General features: G+C 36.9%; 2 protein-coding genes across 2 annotated transcripts; both read right to left on the bottom strand.

Moving 5' to 3' along the window:
- Nucleotides 1–1,589: 1,589 nt before the first annotated feature.
- reep1 (receptor accessory protein 1) lies at nt 1,590–13,546 on the bottom strand. Its single transcript, XM_084741778.1, has 8 exons — nt 13,464–13,546; nt 11,345–11,417; nt 10,126–10,202; nt 9,850–9,970; nt 8,562–8,675; nt 7,807–7,969; nt 4,812–5,110; nt 1,590–3,136 (listed from the first exon to the last, which is right to left on the bottom strand). The coding sequence occupies exons 1-8, from the start codon at nt 13,493–13,495 to the stop codon at nt 3,065–3,067; spliced, it is 951 nt and encodes a 316-aa protein (XP_084597904.1). The 5' UTR covers nt 13,496–13,546; the 3' UTR covers nt 1,590–3,064.
- Nucleotides 13,547–16,481: 2,935 nt separating this feature from the next.
- Nucleotides 16,482–19,611, bottom strand: chmp3 (charged multivesicular body protein 3). Its single transcript, XM_084741777.1, has 6 exons — nt 19,456–19,611; nt 18,877–18,937; nt 18,306–18,485; nt 18,029–18,150; nt 17,775–17,889; nt 16,482–17,487 (listed from the first exon to the last, which is right to left on the bottom strand). The coding sequence occupies exons 1-6, from the start codon at nt 19,498–19,500 to the stop codon at nt 17,348–17,350; spliced, it is 663 nt and encodes a 220-aa protein (XP_084597903.1). The 5' UTR covers nt 19,501–19,611; the 3' UTR covers nt 16,482–17,347.
- Nucleotides 19,612–21,592: the final 1,981 nt, after the last annotated feature.

The raw sequence follows: 21,592 nt of genomic DNA, 5'->3' as shown, positions 1-21,592 counted from the left end.
TTTCATAATTCACAATCAGGTTTAAATTTAATTCATTTGACATTCTGGCCTGCCAGAACAAAATTTCTTAGGATAACTAAGTAAAATGGTGTCTCCTCATGGATGAAGTCAAGGTGGCTAATTGATAAGTAAATAAGACATGTTATTCATATATATGTATAGCCAACATGTATGTGTAGTCATAGCATTTTATATTCTCACTACAAAGCAACCAAGAATGACAAAGATGAATTCATTGTTTACCAGCAAGGCATCTGAAGAGGCCAACAGCTTCACACAAAATCCTTTAAGAAATCCAATTTTCATACAAATTAATAACAAACATCATGCAATGATGAGTTTATCCGTCTACACACAAGTATACAAATCTGCTACTTAGCAACATATTTTTTTTCTCATTCTGCATGAATTTTAATAGAAGGAAATCACCTCCAACACTGACACTGATACTACTAACGCTGAAACACATAATCTGATTTTTTTCACCATATATCCATTAAAAGGACATTTCATGTGCATAACATGTGTATATCTACAACATCAGTTGAGTGAATGACGTGTAAACAGAACAGTTGTACCTGAGAAGCTTTTGTTTCAAACTTCAAACCACCGTAAATGATAAAGATACAATAATGAAAATCATAAATCTACTGCGCAAGTCCACCCATCAACAACCGACACAGTGATACTTTGTGTAAAATGTTGCTAAGATTCAGGCTCAGTGAATAAAAGTACAGGATGAAAATATACAGTAACACTGTCTATGAAGGTCATGTCTATAATGCATTATAAGTATAGTCATAAGACATTATAGTGCATTTAAAAGGGCTTATAAAACTATAAATTTAATAATAATGAATGACAACTTATAACAGTGATTATGCATTATTATAAGTGAGGGACATAATGTAATAAGCACTTCAGTTCAGCATTCATAATGCTTTATGACTCCATGTCAAAGAGAGAAGAAGGGAGTCCTGGGTTACATAGCACATAGACAACTGTTCTAAGGTATAATAACAGATTATGGATTTTATGTTTGTGAAATGAAAAAAATGTCATATAAACATCACGTCCTCGCTAAACAGGGCTGTCACTTCACTTAAAGCTCACAAAGTCATGCTGTAGCACATTATTAATGTTTATCTGACATTATTCCATTTCACAAAATTTATAATCTGTTACAATACATCAGCAATTCTCTGTGTCTTTACAACTGGATGTTAAAAATGTGCTTTGTAACCCAGGACTCATATTCTTCCATTTGGCATGTGTGGTTATAGACATTTATAAAGAGCTTTATAACACCTTATAAATGCATATTAATGTCTTATGGATGCATTATAGACATTGAAATAATTTATAGACATACAGACTTACTAAGAACTTTAAACAGGGCTGCCACTTTATTTAAAACTTACAGTCATGGTATGGGGTATTATTGATGTTTATAAGACATTATTACATTTCAGAAATGTAGAATTTATATCTATTATGATATATTAGAGCAGTCCTCTATGTGCATTTATAACAGGCTATAGTGTGCTGTGTAACCCAGGACTCAGTCTCTTCTTTATTGAAGAATAAATGCTGAACTTATTATACATAATATCCTCTACTTAATATACTTTGTTGTTATAAGTTGTCATGTATGATTATAAACCTTTATGAAGAGCTTTAGAAAGCCTCATAAATGCACCGTAATGTCTTAGAATGTGCTTATAATGCATTACAGGCATGACCTTCATAGAAAGTGTCACCAAACATACAGTGTATCACCACCACACAATATTAAGTTAACTGTAAGTTTGTAAACCTGCAAACCAATAAAGTCACTCTTGTGAATTTCTACAAAATAAAAGATGCAGGTAGAAGGTAAGATCGTTGGGTTTAGTGTTGCTCAGTTAACAGCAGAGCTTTACACAGTGATTTTAAACATGGAAAAAGAACCATGTTCATAAACAGTTAATATTTACTCGTGTTATATCCTATTTCTGCTACAGCTGAAAGTGACATAATCCTAATTGGCCTTAAAATTGCCAATAAATTGTCAATTAAATGACAAAACGTGCGTATAAAGTGAACAGTAGATTGTCAAAAACAGTCTGCTCCACTAAGAAAACCTCTTTTAGTACTGATTTCTTTTATTTCTCTGTGATTTGAAGGCTATTACTTAGTATACAAGTAATAATTCCTTTATCACAGAGGAAGTTATTGGTGATAATATTTAGAGTCTAATTTGTTATTATTGTTTTTTGTCATTTTTGGCCATTTCAGAGTATTGACAGCATTTTATATTCTAAACATAGTGCAAAATGATTGTTTAATGAGAACATAGTTGTGTTATAAATACTTAAATGCTGTGTGGAGACATCTTATATATATTTTTTTATGTCTTTCTTTAAGGCTTTAATGGAGAGGTAAATAACAGAATATGTCTGCCACTGCTGTCCGATCTTTCATTACTACAAAGGAAGGTTGTCTTATCTCAGAATACGTTTTGGGGTTATCAACTGATTTCTCAATATCTTGATATGATCATTAATTAGTTCAGAATTCTCACAGATTGAATAAGGGTAAAAACAGGCATGCCTTTTCTTTCTGATCCTTGGCTTTTAACACATTCTTTAACAGCGACCCTGTCACTCTCAATGCCAGCTGTAGTATTTAGTGACAGTACATTCTGTTTGATAAACAGCAGAGACTAATGACTGGGAAGACACACATGCGATTGTCTACCCAAACCTGATATATAAAAACAATCAAATCAGAAAGATGAAGTACACACAAACTGTACATAAATACATATTCAGTAACTCACGAACTCAAAGTGTCAACATCAGCATGGAGCCCATTCATTCATTTGTTCTATTTCAATGTCACAACCTCATTTTTTTTTAATATCATGAGCCACAAGCTATATATTTTATATAGAGGGGTCATCATAGGTCACTTTGGTAATACCTTATTCCAAAGCAAGGCTGCTTCAGTCATGTAGATTTTGGCCATTCAGTATTTTCACTTCTTGCAGCGAAGGCAGCTGGAGTAGTCTTTAGGACAAGTTTCACATGGCTTCATTGTTCGAAGAAAGAGCACTCCTGGATCTTGTGAGAGGCCTTAAGACTCTAAGAGGAGGCTGGAAGGGAGAACACATGAGGACAAAAATAAAGAATTAGATGGAGTTTTGTCAGCTAAAGGCTACAGTGAGTTACTCAGTATCTTAAGAATATGGCTGGTGTTAGTCTGTATTTTTCTTGTTGTCAACAAATTTTTAAGTAAGACTAAAAAGGTTCCCAGGGACAGTTAACCTTAGGAGGTATTCAATGCATTTCCACTAGAGAGACCGGGGTCTAAATTAAGGTCCATGTACATGATTTTACCCCCTAAAAAAAGATTAAAAAGTTAGGATTGTGCCTTTCAAAAATACAGGAAGTTTGAGGGTGGGACTTGCAGTGCTTAACATTTCTGATTGGTTGGGTACACTTTTTATTGATTATTTCAGCCACCATTTTTTTTTTTAAATTGCAGCCACAAACCAGTTTGTTTCTTGTTCACTGTGTTCTGGCACATTAACATTAAGTTACAGAAGAAAACATACGACAGATGAACTGATAACAAAGTCCAGGCCATGTTATGTATTTATATTGAGGACTAAATCCAGTGGAATTTAAAAAGAGCCTAATCATGTGTTTTTCCCCCAGGAGAGTGAAGGCAGACCCACCCTACTCTGCTTCTGATTGGCTTACCTTGATATTAAGTTAACTGTGCCCAATACTAGTAGTAATACAAGTACTTTTGGAGGAAATATGGCTTTAATCTGTTTCTCAATATTTTCCAATTTCCACTGTACTGAACCAGTATTGGTTCCAACTAAAGACATGTATCTTGAAAAGCAGGTCACAAGTGTTTATTTTCATTTTTCAAGTCAGTCAGTGATTTCCTAAAATAGCTGGCCACTTTAGTTTTTTGGAAACATTACTAAAACAAGAATACATAGTTTATTTGTTGGGGACTGTTTTCAGTTACAGATTAGCGCACATTTGGTCCTGGAAAAGTGGGGAAAACAATTCTAAACTGTATTAATGTGGCTTCTAAAAACAGACACTCCACTTCTGAAAATGACGATGTTACGCAGAGCCTTGATATCACATCCAGGGAATAATGTCAGTAAAGTCAAGTAAAATACAAACTTCATGTATCCCCTGCAAATGTGCCACACAAAACCAAGATGGACCCCTGATAATGTTCGTCCCATGCAAACAGGGCTTCAGTTCTGTTTTTTTTTTTTTTCCATGGGATTTGTTGACAATAAGAAAAAAATAGAATATTGCTGGCACTATCCTTTAAAAAGGCCCATGCCAAACAAACTGATATTAGATGTTGAAATCAGTTAAAACCCATTTATTTCTGAGACTGATTATGCAGAATCATTTCCATAAACATCAAATGTTGAAGTTATTATCAGGGGAAAAAAACAGTGGAAGGCAATCCATGTCAATATGGCAGCCATGTCTGGACTTTATCCATGCCACATTTCCAAACACGTGAGCAACTGCAATCATACAAGAGCAAGATCACACATTCATTTGAACTCAACAACAATTCCATTAAAGTTAATGCATGATTCAGCTTCATCAGTGCAGAAATCCTATTAGCAGTCAGACTCTCCACAGTTGCACAAGTGCTGAACCATGATGATTTATTTAGCCACACAGCAGTTGAAATTAGTGAATGGGTGAGTAGATCACCACTCTCGAAGGGCAGTTAGCATCGGGCGGCAGCTGAGCAGCCACGTGGACGAGGCAGTGTACCTCTGGAGCCTTCCTCTTTACCAGCCTGAGCTGTGGAGAGCTTGATGCTGCCTGCACCGCTTTCCCCACCTCCTCAGGCTGCTCCGGAGCTCGGGGAGTGGGAGGCAGAGAGGGAGTGGGAGGTGGAGAGGGAGTGGGAGGTGGAGAGGGTGTGGAGGGTGGGGAGGACTGGGGTGTCAGCGAGAGGGTAATGGGTGTGGACTCAGACTCAGAAGGTGAAATGCTCTCGGACAGTGACCCCTTGGAGTCCAACTGGTCCAACCCCAACACCTCATACTCAGTCATGTCAAACTCCTGTCCTGTACCGTGAGAAAAGGTCGATGGAGAGATGAACATCATGTAAACCCTGTTTCTGGTCTACTGAATTGACAGCCAAATACTTTCTGTGTAATTGCTGTAGCGCTGCATCTGATTTTAGCCACTGGGGATTATGAAAGTTCATATCGTAATGCATTATCATTCTGCAGACCACAGAGCAGCGGCCGTAGAGGGAGCTATGATAAGCGGGAACCAATTTGTTGCAGCACAAACAAGCCTAACAATCCTGTTCTTATAAAGTCTCCTCTGTTTGTCTTTTTACAGTAGTATCTGCAGAATTGTGTCCACTCAAATCTTTGTCATTGCCATTTAATGCAAAGATAACAGAAATTTGGTGATATTATGCATTTTTCATATTGTCAGCAAATCCCATGGAAAAACCAAAACTAACATGAACTGATTCTGATAGCTTATCCTCTGTGAGATGCACCTCCACTATCGTCCAAAAAGTAGAAAGAACACAAAGTGAACCACAAAGTTTCACTGGGTAAACAACCAAAGCGTGTAATAGATCCACCAGTTCACTGTGACAGTGTCACGTTTTGCCTCGCCTAGGCATGAAAAGTACATGTGCTCATATTCCACAGTCCAAGGTCGCAATAATAAATATACAACTTTTAAAACAAAGCTTGCTGAGAAACATTTCAGGTAATGGTTTACCACAGTTTGGTTAGGTTTAGGTGACAAAACGAATTGGTTAGGTTTGGGAAACATGACAGTTTGGGTTAAAATAACTACGTCTCAGGAATTGAACCCTGGGTCTTCATTTATAAAATGAACTTGCAATCAGTTTGACTGCACAGAAAGACTCATTTAAGTACTTATAAAACCTTACTTTGATATTGAAATGATCTTATCTCTATACAAAGTCTAGACTTGACATAAGGGATTTTCCTGTTGGTAATGTCGGGGCAATTTGGGATGCACATGCACCAAAGCCTGTGGTAAACTTTGCATTAGCTTCATGAACAATGTCACAGGAATTATCAATTAAAGGTGTGAAGAATTCATAGCAACACTCACCCAAGTGTTTGCCTTTGTGTTTCAGCCCACTATTTAGTCCACCTAATAACACATGCTGCCTTGCTTCAGTCACCTACCATTGCAGTTTGCTTTTCTCTCTTGGTCCATGGTTATTCCTGACTAAACTCTCATTTCTGCTGCATTATACGAGGGGGATCACTGATTGTAAGGCCGGTGCCATCAATTTAAGTTCATTTGAGATTTATAGATCACAGGTTATAAATAGGCTTTGTAGAACCTGCATAAACAAGGTTTTTTATGCTCAGTATCTTTTATGAATTAAATGTAAGAGGACCATTGGCAATTATCCTTAGACAGTTCAAGCATAAATTTAAGAAAATAAATGAGGCCCCTGATCTCCTGTGTTTTACTCATCTGTCCCTAACGACCATCCTCCCTACAGGATTTTATAGGTCTTTATACTCCATTTGTCCATTGCTCCTGTCACTATCACCCCCTACTGCAGCTGAATCTTTATACATGTGTGTACTTTTTACAGATATGCATCCCAAATTGTGACACTGGCACAGTATCCTCTGGTAGATTGGCAGGTCTTTTACATGCGTGGGCATGAGACTGGGCTGGGGTGACATGTTCCTACAGTACCATGACCACTGCAGTTTATTTTGAGTCAATCCCACATACACCTGCTGTCATAAATACTTAGTAGAGCACCAAATGTGTATTAATCTGCTGCTGAAAATAGTCTCCAACAAATGCACTGCTTACTCCTGTGTTAACAATGTTCCTTAAAAGCTACAGTGAGCAGCTGGTTTAAGAAATTAACCAAGGATTCCTTAAAATGAAATGTGTTTGTGATTTGTGCTTTTGAAGATTCATGCACTCAATAGGAACCAGTGGGGTTGTGGCTGAGGGCCACAGACAGGGTGTGGAAGTCAGGAAGGAGACAGACTGAAACATGGCTCATTTTTGGTCTCTTAATGGGATTTGTTGACGATAAGTAAAATATTCAATAACACCAGACTTATCCTTTAAGTTAGTGAGAACTGATAATTAAATGCAGTCATAAAATGACTGCAGCTATGTTAAGAATATAGAATATACTTCAATTCCTTCTTTGATATAAAGGTTTGTTGTACAGACATTTCAGTGCAGCGTAAACAGTTGTGTCTAAATGTTCCATCTAAATTTATCTACAAAGGAATAATTATCATCTGAAAGAAAAAAAAAAACAGCCGTAAAACAAATAACAACTGTCTGCACATGATGTTAAACTCAGAACAAATCCCTGCAGCTACATGTGAGTGTTATCACAGGATGGTTTAGCCTGGCAGCCCTGCGAAGCCTGACCTGGTCCAAACAGGAAGGCAGGACTTAGGTTAGGGGGCCACTCAGGAAAGCTGAGGTATGAAACAATATCTATCAGTTTAAACAAGCTCAAACAGGAAGACAGAAATCTACACGATAATCTGTTTTACACGAACTAACCAGGCATTGTTATTGAATTATAATGGCACCATTATGTTCTCTATGAATATGCTGCATTTTAACCCGTTTTTATCAACATGCTATAATACAAAACTGATTTTTAAAAGTTTTATTATTCCTCTACAACACCATTACCTTGCTGGATTAAGTCAGTATCTACAGTGGCTTTTATCTTTCTGTGCAGGTCACAGTAGTGTCGACTCACCCTTGTTGTAGCTCTCTGACTTGCTGCGCATCATAGGTTTGGTCCGATGTTGTGCCGGCACAGGCTGCGGAGTGCCGGGGCCGGTGTTAATGGGATCAGACTGATAGGAAGACAGATCCTGCATGCTGAAACTCCTCAATCTGTCTGACAGGACCCCTTGACCCTAGAACAGGTAACATAAAGTGTTCATTTTAGCATCAGGAGCAACGTAAGACAAAGGATGGATCATCTTTAGCAGGGTTGAGTCAGATTACTTGTGTGTGTAGCCAGTTAACAAATTACATGGCAATTTTTGTCATTAGTAACCACTGGATTACTTTTGGATCACTCTAAAATCAAATTTTGACAATATTGCACCATATCCTAAAAAATGTATGCAGCCACAAAATACTGAGCTGTATGTCAGATGTACTTTTTATGAGTTAAAGGACCAGCGTGTAGGATTTTGTAGCCTCTACAGATACTAAACATGCCATATTTTAAACATGTAATCAAACAGTTAATCAAATAATCATTGAAAATATATCTATAATGTAATCTGGGCTGATTATAGTTACTTATTTTTTGTAATCTGATGACATGTAATCCTATACCCAACCCTGATTTTAGAGGCATGAATAAAAACAAACATTCAAGATTTATTCCATAAGCCCACTTCATTATGTGAATAGCAAAACAACAGATACCCTTATCCACAGTGACCCTCTGCTGTACCCCCAGGTCAACACAAAACAAATGCTCAGAGCCTGCATTACCTTTGTTGCAGCCATGACTGCAGCTGTGGCTGCAACATTCAGCCCCTTTCTGCCAAAATGCACCAGTGTGTCATAGCTTTTGTCCTTCGCGTGGCCGATGTAGTCATCAATGTCCTGAAACGTGTTAAAAAAAACAAAAAACAAATAAACCTTTAAGTTTAGTTTTATTTCTTTAAGTTAATTAAACCTCAAATTTCTTTCTTCATTTATTTTCAGAACATTAAAAAAACATGAATTCTTCTAACTTGAAGTTTTTTTGACTTGAAATGATTAATTGAATTAATGTACTGCACAGATTTCAATCAACTCACTAAAATAAGTTTCTAAAGAAACATGACCAGTATGTTAGCAGACTTCTGATCATGGACTATTTGAGAGTTAAAACCCTCCTAAGACCCTTCTTTTGGATAGTCTGAAGAAAACATATGTTGGAAACCTGCTGTCTGTTTCTAAAACACTTCAAGATAAGTCATGTTTGTTTTTACAGTAATGAAAGAAGTGTGAACCATAATGAAGGATAGTACTGAATTCAGTTAACACTTAAAATTTAATAAATTCAATGGGAACAGTTTCACATATTGTCCTTGTGCCAATGTTTGAACAAAGTTGTCCAGCAGTTGAAGCTATACGTTTTTTTTTTTACTTTTCAAACTGAGAAAATATGATTGTAAATCAATTTTTTTGTAATGTTCACCAGTGTGGCTGAAAAATTGTTTGTTCAACTTAATATCTTAGACATATTGAAAATGTTTTCTCGAGTAATTAGTATCAAGCTTGACTAGAAAAGTTTGTTTTGGATCATTACAAAATAACCTCAAATTATCTTTTCAAATTCAGTCAACCTATACATTTTAAAGCCAGCATGAACACTAACTTTTTTAAGTTAAAACAAATGGTTTATTTTTTTACGGTGCTCTCATCTGTCATCATCATTGTCAAACGTATTTTATGCACCATCTTGACTGCATCTCGATTGAACTCTATCTGTTATTATCTTTGCCAACTCACTCATCTGTTTCCTGACTCGGACATGGAGGAAAAAGGAAAGGAGAAATGGTGGAACATCGTGACATTTCCTGCCTCCTGTCCCGCAGACACATCTTTAACAGCTAAAGTGGAAAAGTGAATTGACACAAAGGAACTTTTGTTCTCTGGAAAGCTGCAAAGCCTAATTACATTAGTCACAAAACCACACGGATTAACTTAAAAATATTTTAACCTAAGCCTTTCCTTGAACTGCAACAACAAAAGTAAAACGAAGATCCAACAACAAAGGAAGTGATTTCACCTTTTCTTTTGAGGAAAGCGTGGGATGGACAAACTTCCTGTATAGCACACTGGAGCCTTTAGTGTAAGGGGACAGCAGCCACACCACAAAGGCTATCTTCAGTTCATAGTAGAAAGGAAGCCTGCGATGAAGAGACAAAATGATGGAGCCACTGTTCCAACAAAGCATAATGAAACACACACTTTACTATGCTACATCTCAGTGATAAAGTATCTTATGCGATATCAACACAATAACAGCCACTGTTTTCCATCAAAGACCTGCGAGGTCACTTACCAGCAAAGAAACATATCTGTAAACACTTCCACAGTCGTGAATAGGGCAAATATTATCCAGTACATCATCCATTTCACCTAAAATGTAACAGAGCAGTGAAAGATAGTTAAATTAGCTACTGATTAACAACTTGGAGAATCATGTTTATGAGGATGATGCTGCCTGATGTCATTACATAACTAAAAATAAAAATTGACACTGAAATGGGAAAAAGAACTGTGAATATTTTTTAACACAAACGACTGCATATTTGTAGAACACAACAGTCTATTACATCATCATGTACTTGGAGAGAACGTTGTTGGAAAAATATTATTAGATTCTTTATTAAACTCAAAATTACAGGGACAGTTCACACCGAAAAGTACATATTTTTCCTCTGTCCTGTGGTACTATTTATCCATCTCGATTGTTTTGAAGATATCGGCCATAAAGATTTCTGCATCTCTCAAGCATAATGGATCTGAATGAAACCACAGGCGTTTTTGTGAGTAGTTTCATGTAGGAAGTACTTTCTTTCAGCATTGGAATCTACTGGAACTACTTTCTTCTTGCAGTAGAATCTACCGGAACGACTTTCTTTCTGCTGGAAAGAAAGTAATTCCTATATGAAATGGATTATCTTAAGTAACCGGGTAATGATATCTGGAAAGAGACACTGGTGTTGAATTTTTCAGATACTTTTTATGTTGCTTTGAGCACCACAAGTACCATGCTGGAGGCAATGTGGGGCACTGTCATGTTTTTTGGCTTTGTCATTAAATTGTGCAGTTTTGGGAAAATATTAATTTGAATACCACAATTCTGGGGTAAGATACGCCTCCAGTAACATTACGTTGATAATATATCTAGAGATATTGTGCTGAGAGATTTGATGAAAATCTTGTTAGCAGCTTGTAAAAACGTCATCATGAAGAGGTGGTACAAAGCAGAACCACCAACACAAGATAAATGGGTGAAAATTGTGAATGAAATATATGTTGTGGAGCAGCTGACTCATCGGATGAGCTTTCAAGAGGAACAATGTCAAGAGAAATGGACAACGTTTACATGTCAACAACCAGAAAAGGACTGAAGCACAGAATATGTCACAAGAACAGAGACCAGACATTTATCTTTTCATATGTTTTCTCTTTTCTTTTGTTTGTATGTGACCTTTCTATAATGGATAAACAATAAAAAATTAAGTATATAAAAGTATAAAAAAATATATACTCACATATTCTTTCACATCTTTTGATTTTACAGCTTTATAAGATGAGTATGCAGGATATAGTGTACCAAACACAAGTCTAGAAGACAGATAAAAATGCCAATCAATACAAAAACAAAAAGATTTAACACTGCAAGTCCAACAGATTCATCGGTATTCAAAATGTCCATTAATAACATAAGTTAATATAAATCAAGGCATTCAAATGTAATAAATCATGTTCATGGATGATATATCATGGGTGGGTCATCAGAGACTTCAAATTATGCTCATGAGAAATACCTGTGCTAAAATTTCAAATGTATTTCTCCATGTATACGATATACGATACGATACAATGCAATGCACTAGTGCTGGGAAATATATATGATATTATATTGATTTTGTTTTTGTTTTGTTGTTGTTTAGCTGTTCTATTGTTTTAGGTATTATATCCATATTAGTCATTGTGTTTCCAGTTTATGAAAGCACCAATATTCATCCCCAAAATATTGTCACAATATTGATAAAGGTATCTGGTCAAAATTATTGTAATTTGTTTTGTCTTCCTCAGCCCTAACAGTATATTATTTTAGAGAAAATGTGTATATCAAAATATATATTGTATATCGTAGAATAGCCTAAAAAATAGAGATATTAGTCTATTTATAAGCTATATTGCCCAGCTCTATGAATAACATATCAAATCAAGGCATTTCAAATGTAATGAATCATGACTATGACCAATAAATATGATATACCTGTAGGTTAAGCAGAGATTTCAAAATGACACTCGTGAGAAAAACCTGAAGTGTATTTCTCTGTCATCACGTAAAGCTGCATTTGTACAATACAGTTTGAGCTGCAGTCACATAAATAAAATGACGGACAGGTTGTCAGGTGAGATCATGAGATGAGAAAAGATGCAACAGCTTTTTCCTTCCAGAAAGAAATCATCAACTCACACACGCAAAGTTAGATTTTTACCTCGGTTAATTTGACTAAACAAGCCGCCCAGGAGCTTAACTTCCTGCCATGTGTTTTTCTTCCTTTTCTCTACATTTCTATTCGTGTGCAGACACCTGTGCTGCTGCTGGGTGTCCGGGCAGAGGACCCTGTGCAAGAGCTACAGCCAGGCAACAGCTGTGAGAGTGAGTGCGACCTGATCAAATTACTGACCCACATCATGTTGCACCTCTCCGACGAACACAAGGACGCTAAAAATAAATATATCATCTTAGACTGTGGGAGACGCAACTGACCCTTTCTGTTGGAGACTGGACCCAAAATGACCCACATAAGCAGGTTGCTGAAACACTCCCATGTATGCAACAAGATCTTGTAATCTAAATTTAATTGCCTCACTATTTTGAGGCTGGGCCTGCTGTTGGTATACTCCCGGTCTGCAATGTCGCTGATTCATACTTTGAGCAGGTAAAAATAGCCCTAACTTTCAGTAATGTATGCCCTCCTTTTGTTAAATCCCATTTAAATTCCTATCTATGAGGAAATATATCAGGATATGCATCTTCTTAGGCCTACATGAGTAACTCTTGCTTTGTAACATGAGCCGGCTGACCCATCCCTTTTGTTTTTTTTTTTTTCCAATATGGGACATCAACAGAGAATAAGACCGCTCCTGTTGTTTAGTCACCTCGCCACTCAGTGACATTTAGGCTTGTGTCAGTGAAAGACGCCTCTGATCTCAGGATCTGACTCATTTGATCATTTCATGCATGATAATATATTATTCGGCCAATCACGTCACCTCTTTGTTTGTAATAACAAAAAATCCGTTTGATAAATACAGAGTGCCAGGCTGCTGAGCGCTGCCAGCCTGATCACAGATACAGAACAGGCCTGGCTCAGCATTACTGCTCAAATAGCAAAGTGCAATCTTGAGGAATTCCGACAGTTTTCCAGGCGAAAATTACTAGACAGACAGACAGACAGACAGACATCTGCTCTCCTTACATCCTGACGTCTGATTCTGATTAAATAGCCTATTAGATAAATTGCGGGGGCTTATAAAGCGCACCGCTCCTGCACCGACAGCGAGCGATCCGCAATAACCAGCAGTCCTAATTTATTATTATCCTACCCTACATGACAGAGCATATTGCAAAGAAATAATAAAATGACTTACACCACAAGTCTAGAGATGATCCAGGAGACCATTGCGCTGGAAAGGCGACAGGACGCGCTGTCTGCGGGGAGGAGTTTCCTCCAGATGACAGGCGCGTCCAGGCGGCTGCGTCCAGACGCACACAGGCAGCAACGTGATGCAGGATAAACAGTGAGGCGGCTGTAATAACTCTGATCCATAGGTGGCAGTGTTGCACTGTATAGATCACACATAATAGTCATAAAGCCAACTGGATAAAGATGAGTCTAACTGGATTTAACTGTTTATAAAATTGCATATAACAAACATGTAACATGGTTGCACACTAAATGCACTTCATATGCACAATATAGCACCTTGGTTCCTGAGGAACGTGGTTTCGTTTTACAACCAGCTCTATATGGTTGAAATGACAATCTGCATGACAAATATCTCTAAATAATTCACTAAAAAACAAAGACAAAAAAGGATTGCAAAGTTTATACAGTTATTACTTATCTGTATCAACATCTTTAGCAAAAAAAAAAATCAAAATTTTCCATATTATTTAATTATTTGATTTATTTAATACTCATATTTCTGAGAGGAAAACCAAATCTCTTCTGTTTATGTACCTTTCATGGTTTTTATTTCACACTTGCTTTGGCAAAGTTAACACCTGTGTCCCACGCCAATAACGCTCTTTCGAATTGAATTGAAATTAAATGACAATAATTGCATTGTCTGATATGTGGGCTCTTTACCCTTTGCAGAGACTAGAGCACAAGCAGACTATACATGGCAACCTTATTACTTGTCCAGAGATCCATACACTTGCTGCCACTAAATTCAATAAAATACAGCACTATGCTGTGTTTTAGTACATGCATTACAAAAATAAATTTAAAATTAAGTTTACAAGTAAGCAAAATGTAGAAAAAGATTGTACTGCATTAGCAACCTTGTTGCCAGTGGTCTGTAAGATCTGGAAAATAGCCTGTTAATTTCCTGTCTGTTGACTAACCTATAAATCAAGAAATTGTTACAGCTCTACATATTAACAGTATATAAACTCAACTGATACAGCTCTTAAACTCAGATGTTGATACTGGACCGACAGGGCCTCAAATATTACAGTAGCTAATAATATAGAATCCCCTTGGCTGAGCTTGTACTTAAAAGAAACTACAAGTTAGTTATATTTTCACGCCTTTGTCACTTCCTTGCATCTTTACCATATACCATTTCATGTTTGCACTAAATTTACAAGATAAACTAATTTTAACAGCAGATTTTAGTCTACACTTACTTGTTAAGTATTAGGGAAAAAAACAACTAGAGAATGTCTGTAGAAATATGGATAAAAATGTCAAGGAAAGACATGAACATGACTGAACATTTCTCGACTTGTGGTCACCGAACATGAGAACACCTGCTCCATCAGAGCTACAGTACCTTTGTTTTGTCCGGCCTCTGGCCTACATACTGAAGCCAGAGAACAGAGGCAAGGTTTTGTTACAGTACAGCAAAAAGCTGCTGAGGGAGGGCTGTGGCTGCTAGAAATCTGATCCTTTTGTCCATTTCTGAAGCCAAGGTTTGGCTTCAAAACAAGGGTACCCAAAACACACCAACAAAACCTTTACTTTTTTTTTTCTTCTTGAAAAACAGACTCTACACATCAGTATAATGTAATTCTACTCCCGTCATCTCACAGGTTAAATAGAAAATGCCAGCACTCTTGGTCATTTAACTCTTTAATGTTCAGTTTGGTTTCAGAACTGCTGAGCAAGCTGTTTTATCTGTCAAACAGGTGTTTTTGTCACCAGAAGTAGGTTCTCTGTGCAGTACAGTTTCTGACCTGCTGAGTGGGCTGTTGTAAACCAGCAGGTTCGGATTTCTCAAAAGCTTCTTCCTGTTTAGAACAAAGACAGTATTTTGTCTTCATTGTTATTTTATCAGGGTTTGAAATGGAGATTGAAATGAGTTTTTTCCTCATCTTCCACTGCAGAGGGTCACTTTACATTTCTACCAACCACTTCTGAAATCTATGTAGAATGCTTTATGCTGGTACCCGACAGTAGAGATGGAATATATCAAACATACTCCCATGCTATTCTTAACTTCAGGATTGCTTTTTTTAAACCACAACCCTGATTCCAAGAAGTTGAGATGCTGTGTAACACACAAATAAAAACAGAATGCAATGATTTGTAAATCCCTTTCAACTTATATTTAATTGAATACAATACAATAATACAATAAAGACAAAATATTTACTGTTCAAACTAATAAACTGAATTGTTTTTTGTAAATATAATCATTCTGAATTTGATGCCTGCAACACATTCCAAAAAATTTGGAACATGGACACATTTTAAACTCTGATAGATCACCTTTATTTTAACAATATTCACTAAGTCTTTCAGAACTGAGGATGTTTATCATTTTGTAAAAAGTTTTGAAGGTGAAATTCTTTCCCATTTTTGCTTCACTTATGACTTCAGGTGCTCAGAAGTTCAGGGTCTCTGTTATTGTATTTTGCTCTTCATAATGCACCACACATTTTCAATGGAAGACAAATCCGGGCTGCAGGAAGGTCAGTCTAGTATCCTACTCTTTTTTTATAATGAAGCCACGCTGTTGTAACAGAATGTGGGGTTGGTGTTGTCAGCAAGGATGTCCCTGAAAAAGCTCCAAAAGCTCCAAAGCCTGTATGTACCTTCAAAAAACAATAAAGTTTATCAGTTTGAATATTTAGATATATTGTTATTGTACTGTATTCCAGTGAAAATAGGTTAAAAAAGGATTTGCAAATCATGGCGTTATGTTTTAATTTACGTTTTACACAGCATCCCAACTTTTTTGGAATCAGGGTTGGAATATTTATTAATATAAGAAAAAACCATCTACCATGGTGGCATGTGACCTGGATTTTTTTCCTGCCACAGACAACATTTAACCTACATTTGGCAGGTGGAAGGTGCTACTTTTCCTTCCTTGGATGTTATTCAGTGAGTTAATGTCATCAATGCTGAGAGAAAAAACAGGTGTAATACAATCTTCTAAGTGGCAATCTTTGTTCTTAAAAGTTTATTTCCTTATTTTTTCCCCATCCACATAGAAAAATTATACACACAGTACTTCCACAATACATAAGTTCTGTACTAACCAACCTTTCCATTTCCTTTGCATCCTCCTGCTGAGAAGGAACTCAATCGTGATTCAATTTAACAAGCTGAGTGTTAATGCAAAAAAAAAAAAAAACTGGTTAGGGTAGTATGCGTGCACTTTTTCTAATGACAGTACTTTACATGTATGATCACAGATAGTACAGATACATGTTGACTGTAAAGAAAATTAACTATCAAAAAAGAAATCCACCAATCACCTGTAGTGTTTCAGATAATGTGGACTGGTTGAGTAAACATAACAGCTGTTGCTTACAAAATGTATCCTAACAGATTAGAACAACTGCTGAATAGTGATCTAGGGTGTGATTTAAGTGCAGTTCTTCAGTTGTTTGGATCATATACCCAAGTACCTCCACCACCAGTCCATAACTTAGGACAGAAGAATATGACGAAGCACTGTAGGCACAGCAGGCTTTTCATACTTACATTATATACACACTCTTAAACCTTCTGTTTGACTTTGGATAATAAAGATTCACCAAGGGTTACCCCTGATAATAAAGACAAAAAGCATGAACACCTTTCCTCTGGTTGAGTAGACAAAACATTCTATATATAAAAAAAAAACTTTTTAAAGACATTAACTGTCATAGCACAAAATTAACCTCGACTGATTATGTGAAATAATAATAATAATAATATGAAGCGGAGAGGATGCTCAGTACTGTAAAACTCCCACCAGAATTGTCCTTAATGGAGTGCGCAAGCTGACTGACAGAACAGTGGCAGTTCACCTTAGCTCCTCAGAGCTGCCAGTCTTGACTGCATCTCTTCAATGTCCTCCTCTGACTCATCATCTGAAGCTGCAGTGGCTCCAGCAGGCTCCATCTCAGGCAGGGCGTCTGTGACTTTGCTTGGTGCTTTGCCAAGTGCACCTGATGAAGCAAACAGAACCATGACACAGAGTTTTCAGTATCATTAATTTGTGGTATAATTCTGTCTCTGCTGGCTAACCCTCACCATTCAGCACGTATGAGAACTTCAGACTAAATCTGACCATCAAAGTGCAAAATTTAGTTTTATTGCCAAAGTTACTTTTTAAAAATGATCCAATCAGCAACTCAAAATGTCATATAATTGGTCTGGTTAACTGCTCAATCACTACAACAAAAGAGTTATGTAACAATATATTGTGATGATTTAGTTGAACAAATCTCTTCACCTGCTGTAATCTCAAAGAGGATCTTATCAACTTCCTCCTCTGCTGCCTCCTCCATCTCCTCTTCATCTTCCATGCTCTCAAATGTATCTTCCAGCATCTCCTCAATGATGCCAGCCTGAAAGATGAATATGTGAGCATGATGCCGTGGTTTAGCAACTTTTTCTTATAAAGAAAGTGGTAGATGGTGTTTGGAGTCAGTTGCAGAACTGCCTTGATTATTAGTAAATCAATTTATGCTGGACATTGCCTCTAACCTTCATCATCTCTTTTGATAACTCCCTCATGTTGGCCTGGATCTCTGGGATTTTGATGAGGTTCTGCATGGCTTTCATCACCTCTGTGCTCTTCTGCATGGCCCCAGCTACTTTCAGTACAGCTACAAACACACAAATACAAAACTCCTTCACAGAAAGCACAAAACAGAGCATCAAGTCTCATGATAAAAGGGCTTAACTCTCAACTGATGACAATAAAGAGTTTCACACAAAATTTCTAACCCTAAAGACCAAGGTGTTGCATTCCCAAACTCACCAAGCTGATTCCTCATGCTGAGGAGCACAGAGTTCATTTGGGCTTTGGAAGCGTAAAGTTTTGTGACAGCTCGTTTTGACTGAATCATCTCCTTCGCGAGAACCACACAAACATCCTTCTGGCCCTTTTTGGCAGCATCTTTGATGGATCTTTTAACTTTTTCTTGTTCCCTTTGAATATCTGAAACAAAAGGGAATGTCATTACATACAACACAAAAACTAATGTAACTTATAAAGTAATAACAACTTTATTTGTATAGCACCTTTATCAAATCAAAGCAGTGTGTAATAAATTGATGCAATAACAAATTATATACTGTATCTGAAACAAAAGGGCATAGTCCCTTATCTAATGAGGTAATTGACTGAACCATGTAATAAAATTTATACTTGTGTTCAAGAATTATTTTATTTGATATTTATTTGGCCAAGTCAATGAGATAACTCAGTACACAATGGAGAGAATCGATCACAAAAACAATAGAAAGTAATAATAGTAATAAAAAGTAAACCTTAAAAGAAATACTACATTAAGATTATTTGTCAGAGGCAAATGTTGACTGTACCTTACCTCGAATCTGTCTGTCAATCACTCTCATTTCCTTCCTGATTTTTGAAGACCACTCAGTGACCTGAAATGATAAATTGCTATTACAAACTGCACTGACATCAAAACGGTTGCAGTAAGTTCGTGATGCCCATTTCAGTATAGCTTTACATGTGACACTATATAACTTTGAATAGATATACTGTAACCGATGAGGGTGTCAGCGTCAACAAGCAAATCAGGGTTTGTTTACATTGAAGCGACTGACAGCAGGCTAGTGTTAGCTTGTATGCTAAGTAGCTAGCACTCCAGTACAGAAACCACAATAAGATCGGTTAATGGGACATTAACAAATGTAAAACATGAATAGGGTACAAATAATACAGTTCAGCGCTTGATACTATTACAGGGGACTGTGGGCTTATTTTTAACTAGACTAGCGTCAGCTGTTCAGTTAATGAGAAGTAGCAACAGATTGGACGAACTTAGCTGACTTAAATTGACAGCTGGCGTTAGCAAGGTTAGCTAAAGGCGTTCTAGTTTTTGTTTTACTACGCGCAAATCTCTCAAAGACAGTCGTGGTGTTCAACAGTCAGTACTCACCAGCTCTTTTGGTGGTCTCTCATGTGTTCTGCCGAACAGCCCCATTGTGACTACAGAGTTAAATGGCAAGCTAACCTACCTGACTACAACTAGCTGGCTACTAGCTCAGCTTGTTCAACTGGCTACCACTTCCTGTTCTCGCTCAGGCCCCTCAAACTGGCCGTGTCTAGAAGGGAAACCCAGACCCGCGAAAAATCTCGCGAGAATGATTGTTTCAACCCAAACTATGATGTTTCCATACCACCAGGTAAGTGATTTCTGTCCCAAACCTTCCCGAATCTTAACGAAAGCGTTGTCACGTTACAAAATATAATTAGTTTGTACAACGTGCTCATTGAATAAACGAGGTGTACAAATCTCGCGAGAGTTTTGCAAATCAAGGGTCCCTTCTACACAAACCCCAGGCCCCTCGAACTCAGTCCGAACATGAAGTAACATTCAGTCCATCTGGTCCTCATCAAGGAAACCAGCACAAGTCTTTGAGTCAAAGTGAAATCGAACCAGCCCACAACCACTACTCATACTATAGTAAGAGTGTAGAATAAATTAGTATTTCCATTTTCTGCCATCTTTAACTTCTACTCTACTACTAGCTCAGTTGGAAATATTGTACTTTCTTATTCACTAGATTTCAAACTGTTTCTGCAGACATATTAAATATAATCAGTTACTGTCAACTGAAATCTGTTGGAGTCAAATCAAAATGCATGCCACGGGGCTTGTGTTGTCTGAACAAACCCTCCTCAGTCTGAAAAAAGCAACTCATAAGAAAGTGAAAATAAAGTACTTTTGAAAGACAGCATAGAGTCAACTAAGTCTGGAAATTAGAAATAGAATTGTACCCAACCACCATCTGGGCTGTACCAAAATGCTCATTTTCTTTATGTAAAAACCCTAAAACTCAAATGATAAAAATGCCTTTGGCTTTTCTTTCTTTTGACTACAACTCAATGCTAAGCACACTAAAACACACTGACACAAGCACTTAAAGGCCTTGCACAACCCTTCAAATGTCTTCAGTTCACCAAGTTCTTAGAACTAATAAAATGATTATGTTGTAATTTCTCCGACATTAAGTGAACTGTTCATATCTACACACGGCTACAGTAAATTTAGAGGTTCTTGTTTCCATTTTCTACTACTTTCTGGTTAATCTCTACTTCAACTGAGACAGGAATATTGTACTTTATATGTTTATTTGATACCTACAGCTTTAGATGAAGATTTTGCCAAATGTATAATTACCATTATAACACATGGTGCCTTGTTAGAAATTACACTGCTTTATCTAACATTAACATTAAACATTAAAATGCTCTTTACATGTTAAAAAAATATACTGCAGCCATTTTTGATATGAAATAGATTAAACACAGATGTTACCAGTGCTACTAGTTAAGGTTCCATTGTTTATAGTGTAGCAGATTTTTTCCAGTGCACAACACCAGCACTAAGAAACAAGCAGCTGAATGGAATTATAGCAATCATTCTTTGTATTATTTACACCTGTGCTTTTTCTACTTTGACATATTGATTGGTCCTGACCAAGAGTCAGGAATATGTCAGTCAAGCGCAGTCTGTACACATCCACATAGAAGATTGAGTAAAAACACCTGTGTTGGTGTACAGTTTATGTGCAGGATCTGAATACACTTCTTTTGCAGCAGCCATTTTTTAATTAAATAGCATGCTAAACACAGATGTTACCAATGATTCTATTAAGGTTTTGTTAAATTCAAGGTCAAACAGAGTCACAGTGCTGCTACTGGGCTCCACTATACTAAATCGAACAGGATGTTAATTAGTATCATTAATAACACCTGTGTTTACCCTACTATGTCATATCAATATGGCTGCCATGAAAAAGGTCTATTGTTCCTCTGCCACTGTTAAAACCTGCAACCTGACGGTGCAACACTGTAAATGACCCATGGTCCACAAGCAAACATTTTATGTCCCTGAAGACATAAGTCCTTCCATTCCCCTTCAATGTCCCTTCAACCATCCACCTGTGAAAATTAGGACACTGCAAACAAAGCAAGAGTAATGAACTCACATTGTTCTTAAACTGGACATTTTATAATTTAGTGTATCAGAACTATGTTGGGAAAAATATCTTAAGCCCGAAACCCTTAAT

The sequence above is a fragment of the Lutjanus erythropterus genome, chromosome 18 (assembly GCF_056507025.1).
Source record: "Lutjanus erythropterus isolate fLutEry1 chromosome 18, fLutEry1.hap2, whole genome shotgun sequence".
Taxonomy (NCBI): domain Eukaryota; kingdom Metazoa; phylum Chordata; class Actinopteri; order Lutjaniformes; family Lutjanidae; genus Lutjanus; species Lutjanus erythropterus.
This window is presented reverse-complemented; position numbering and strand designations above follow the sequence as displayed.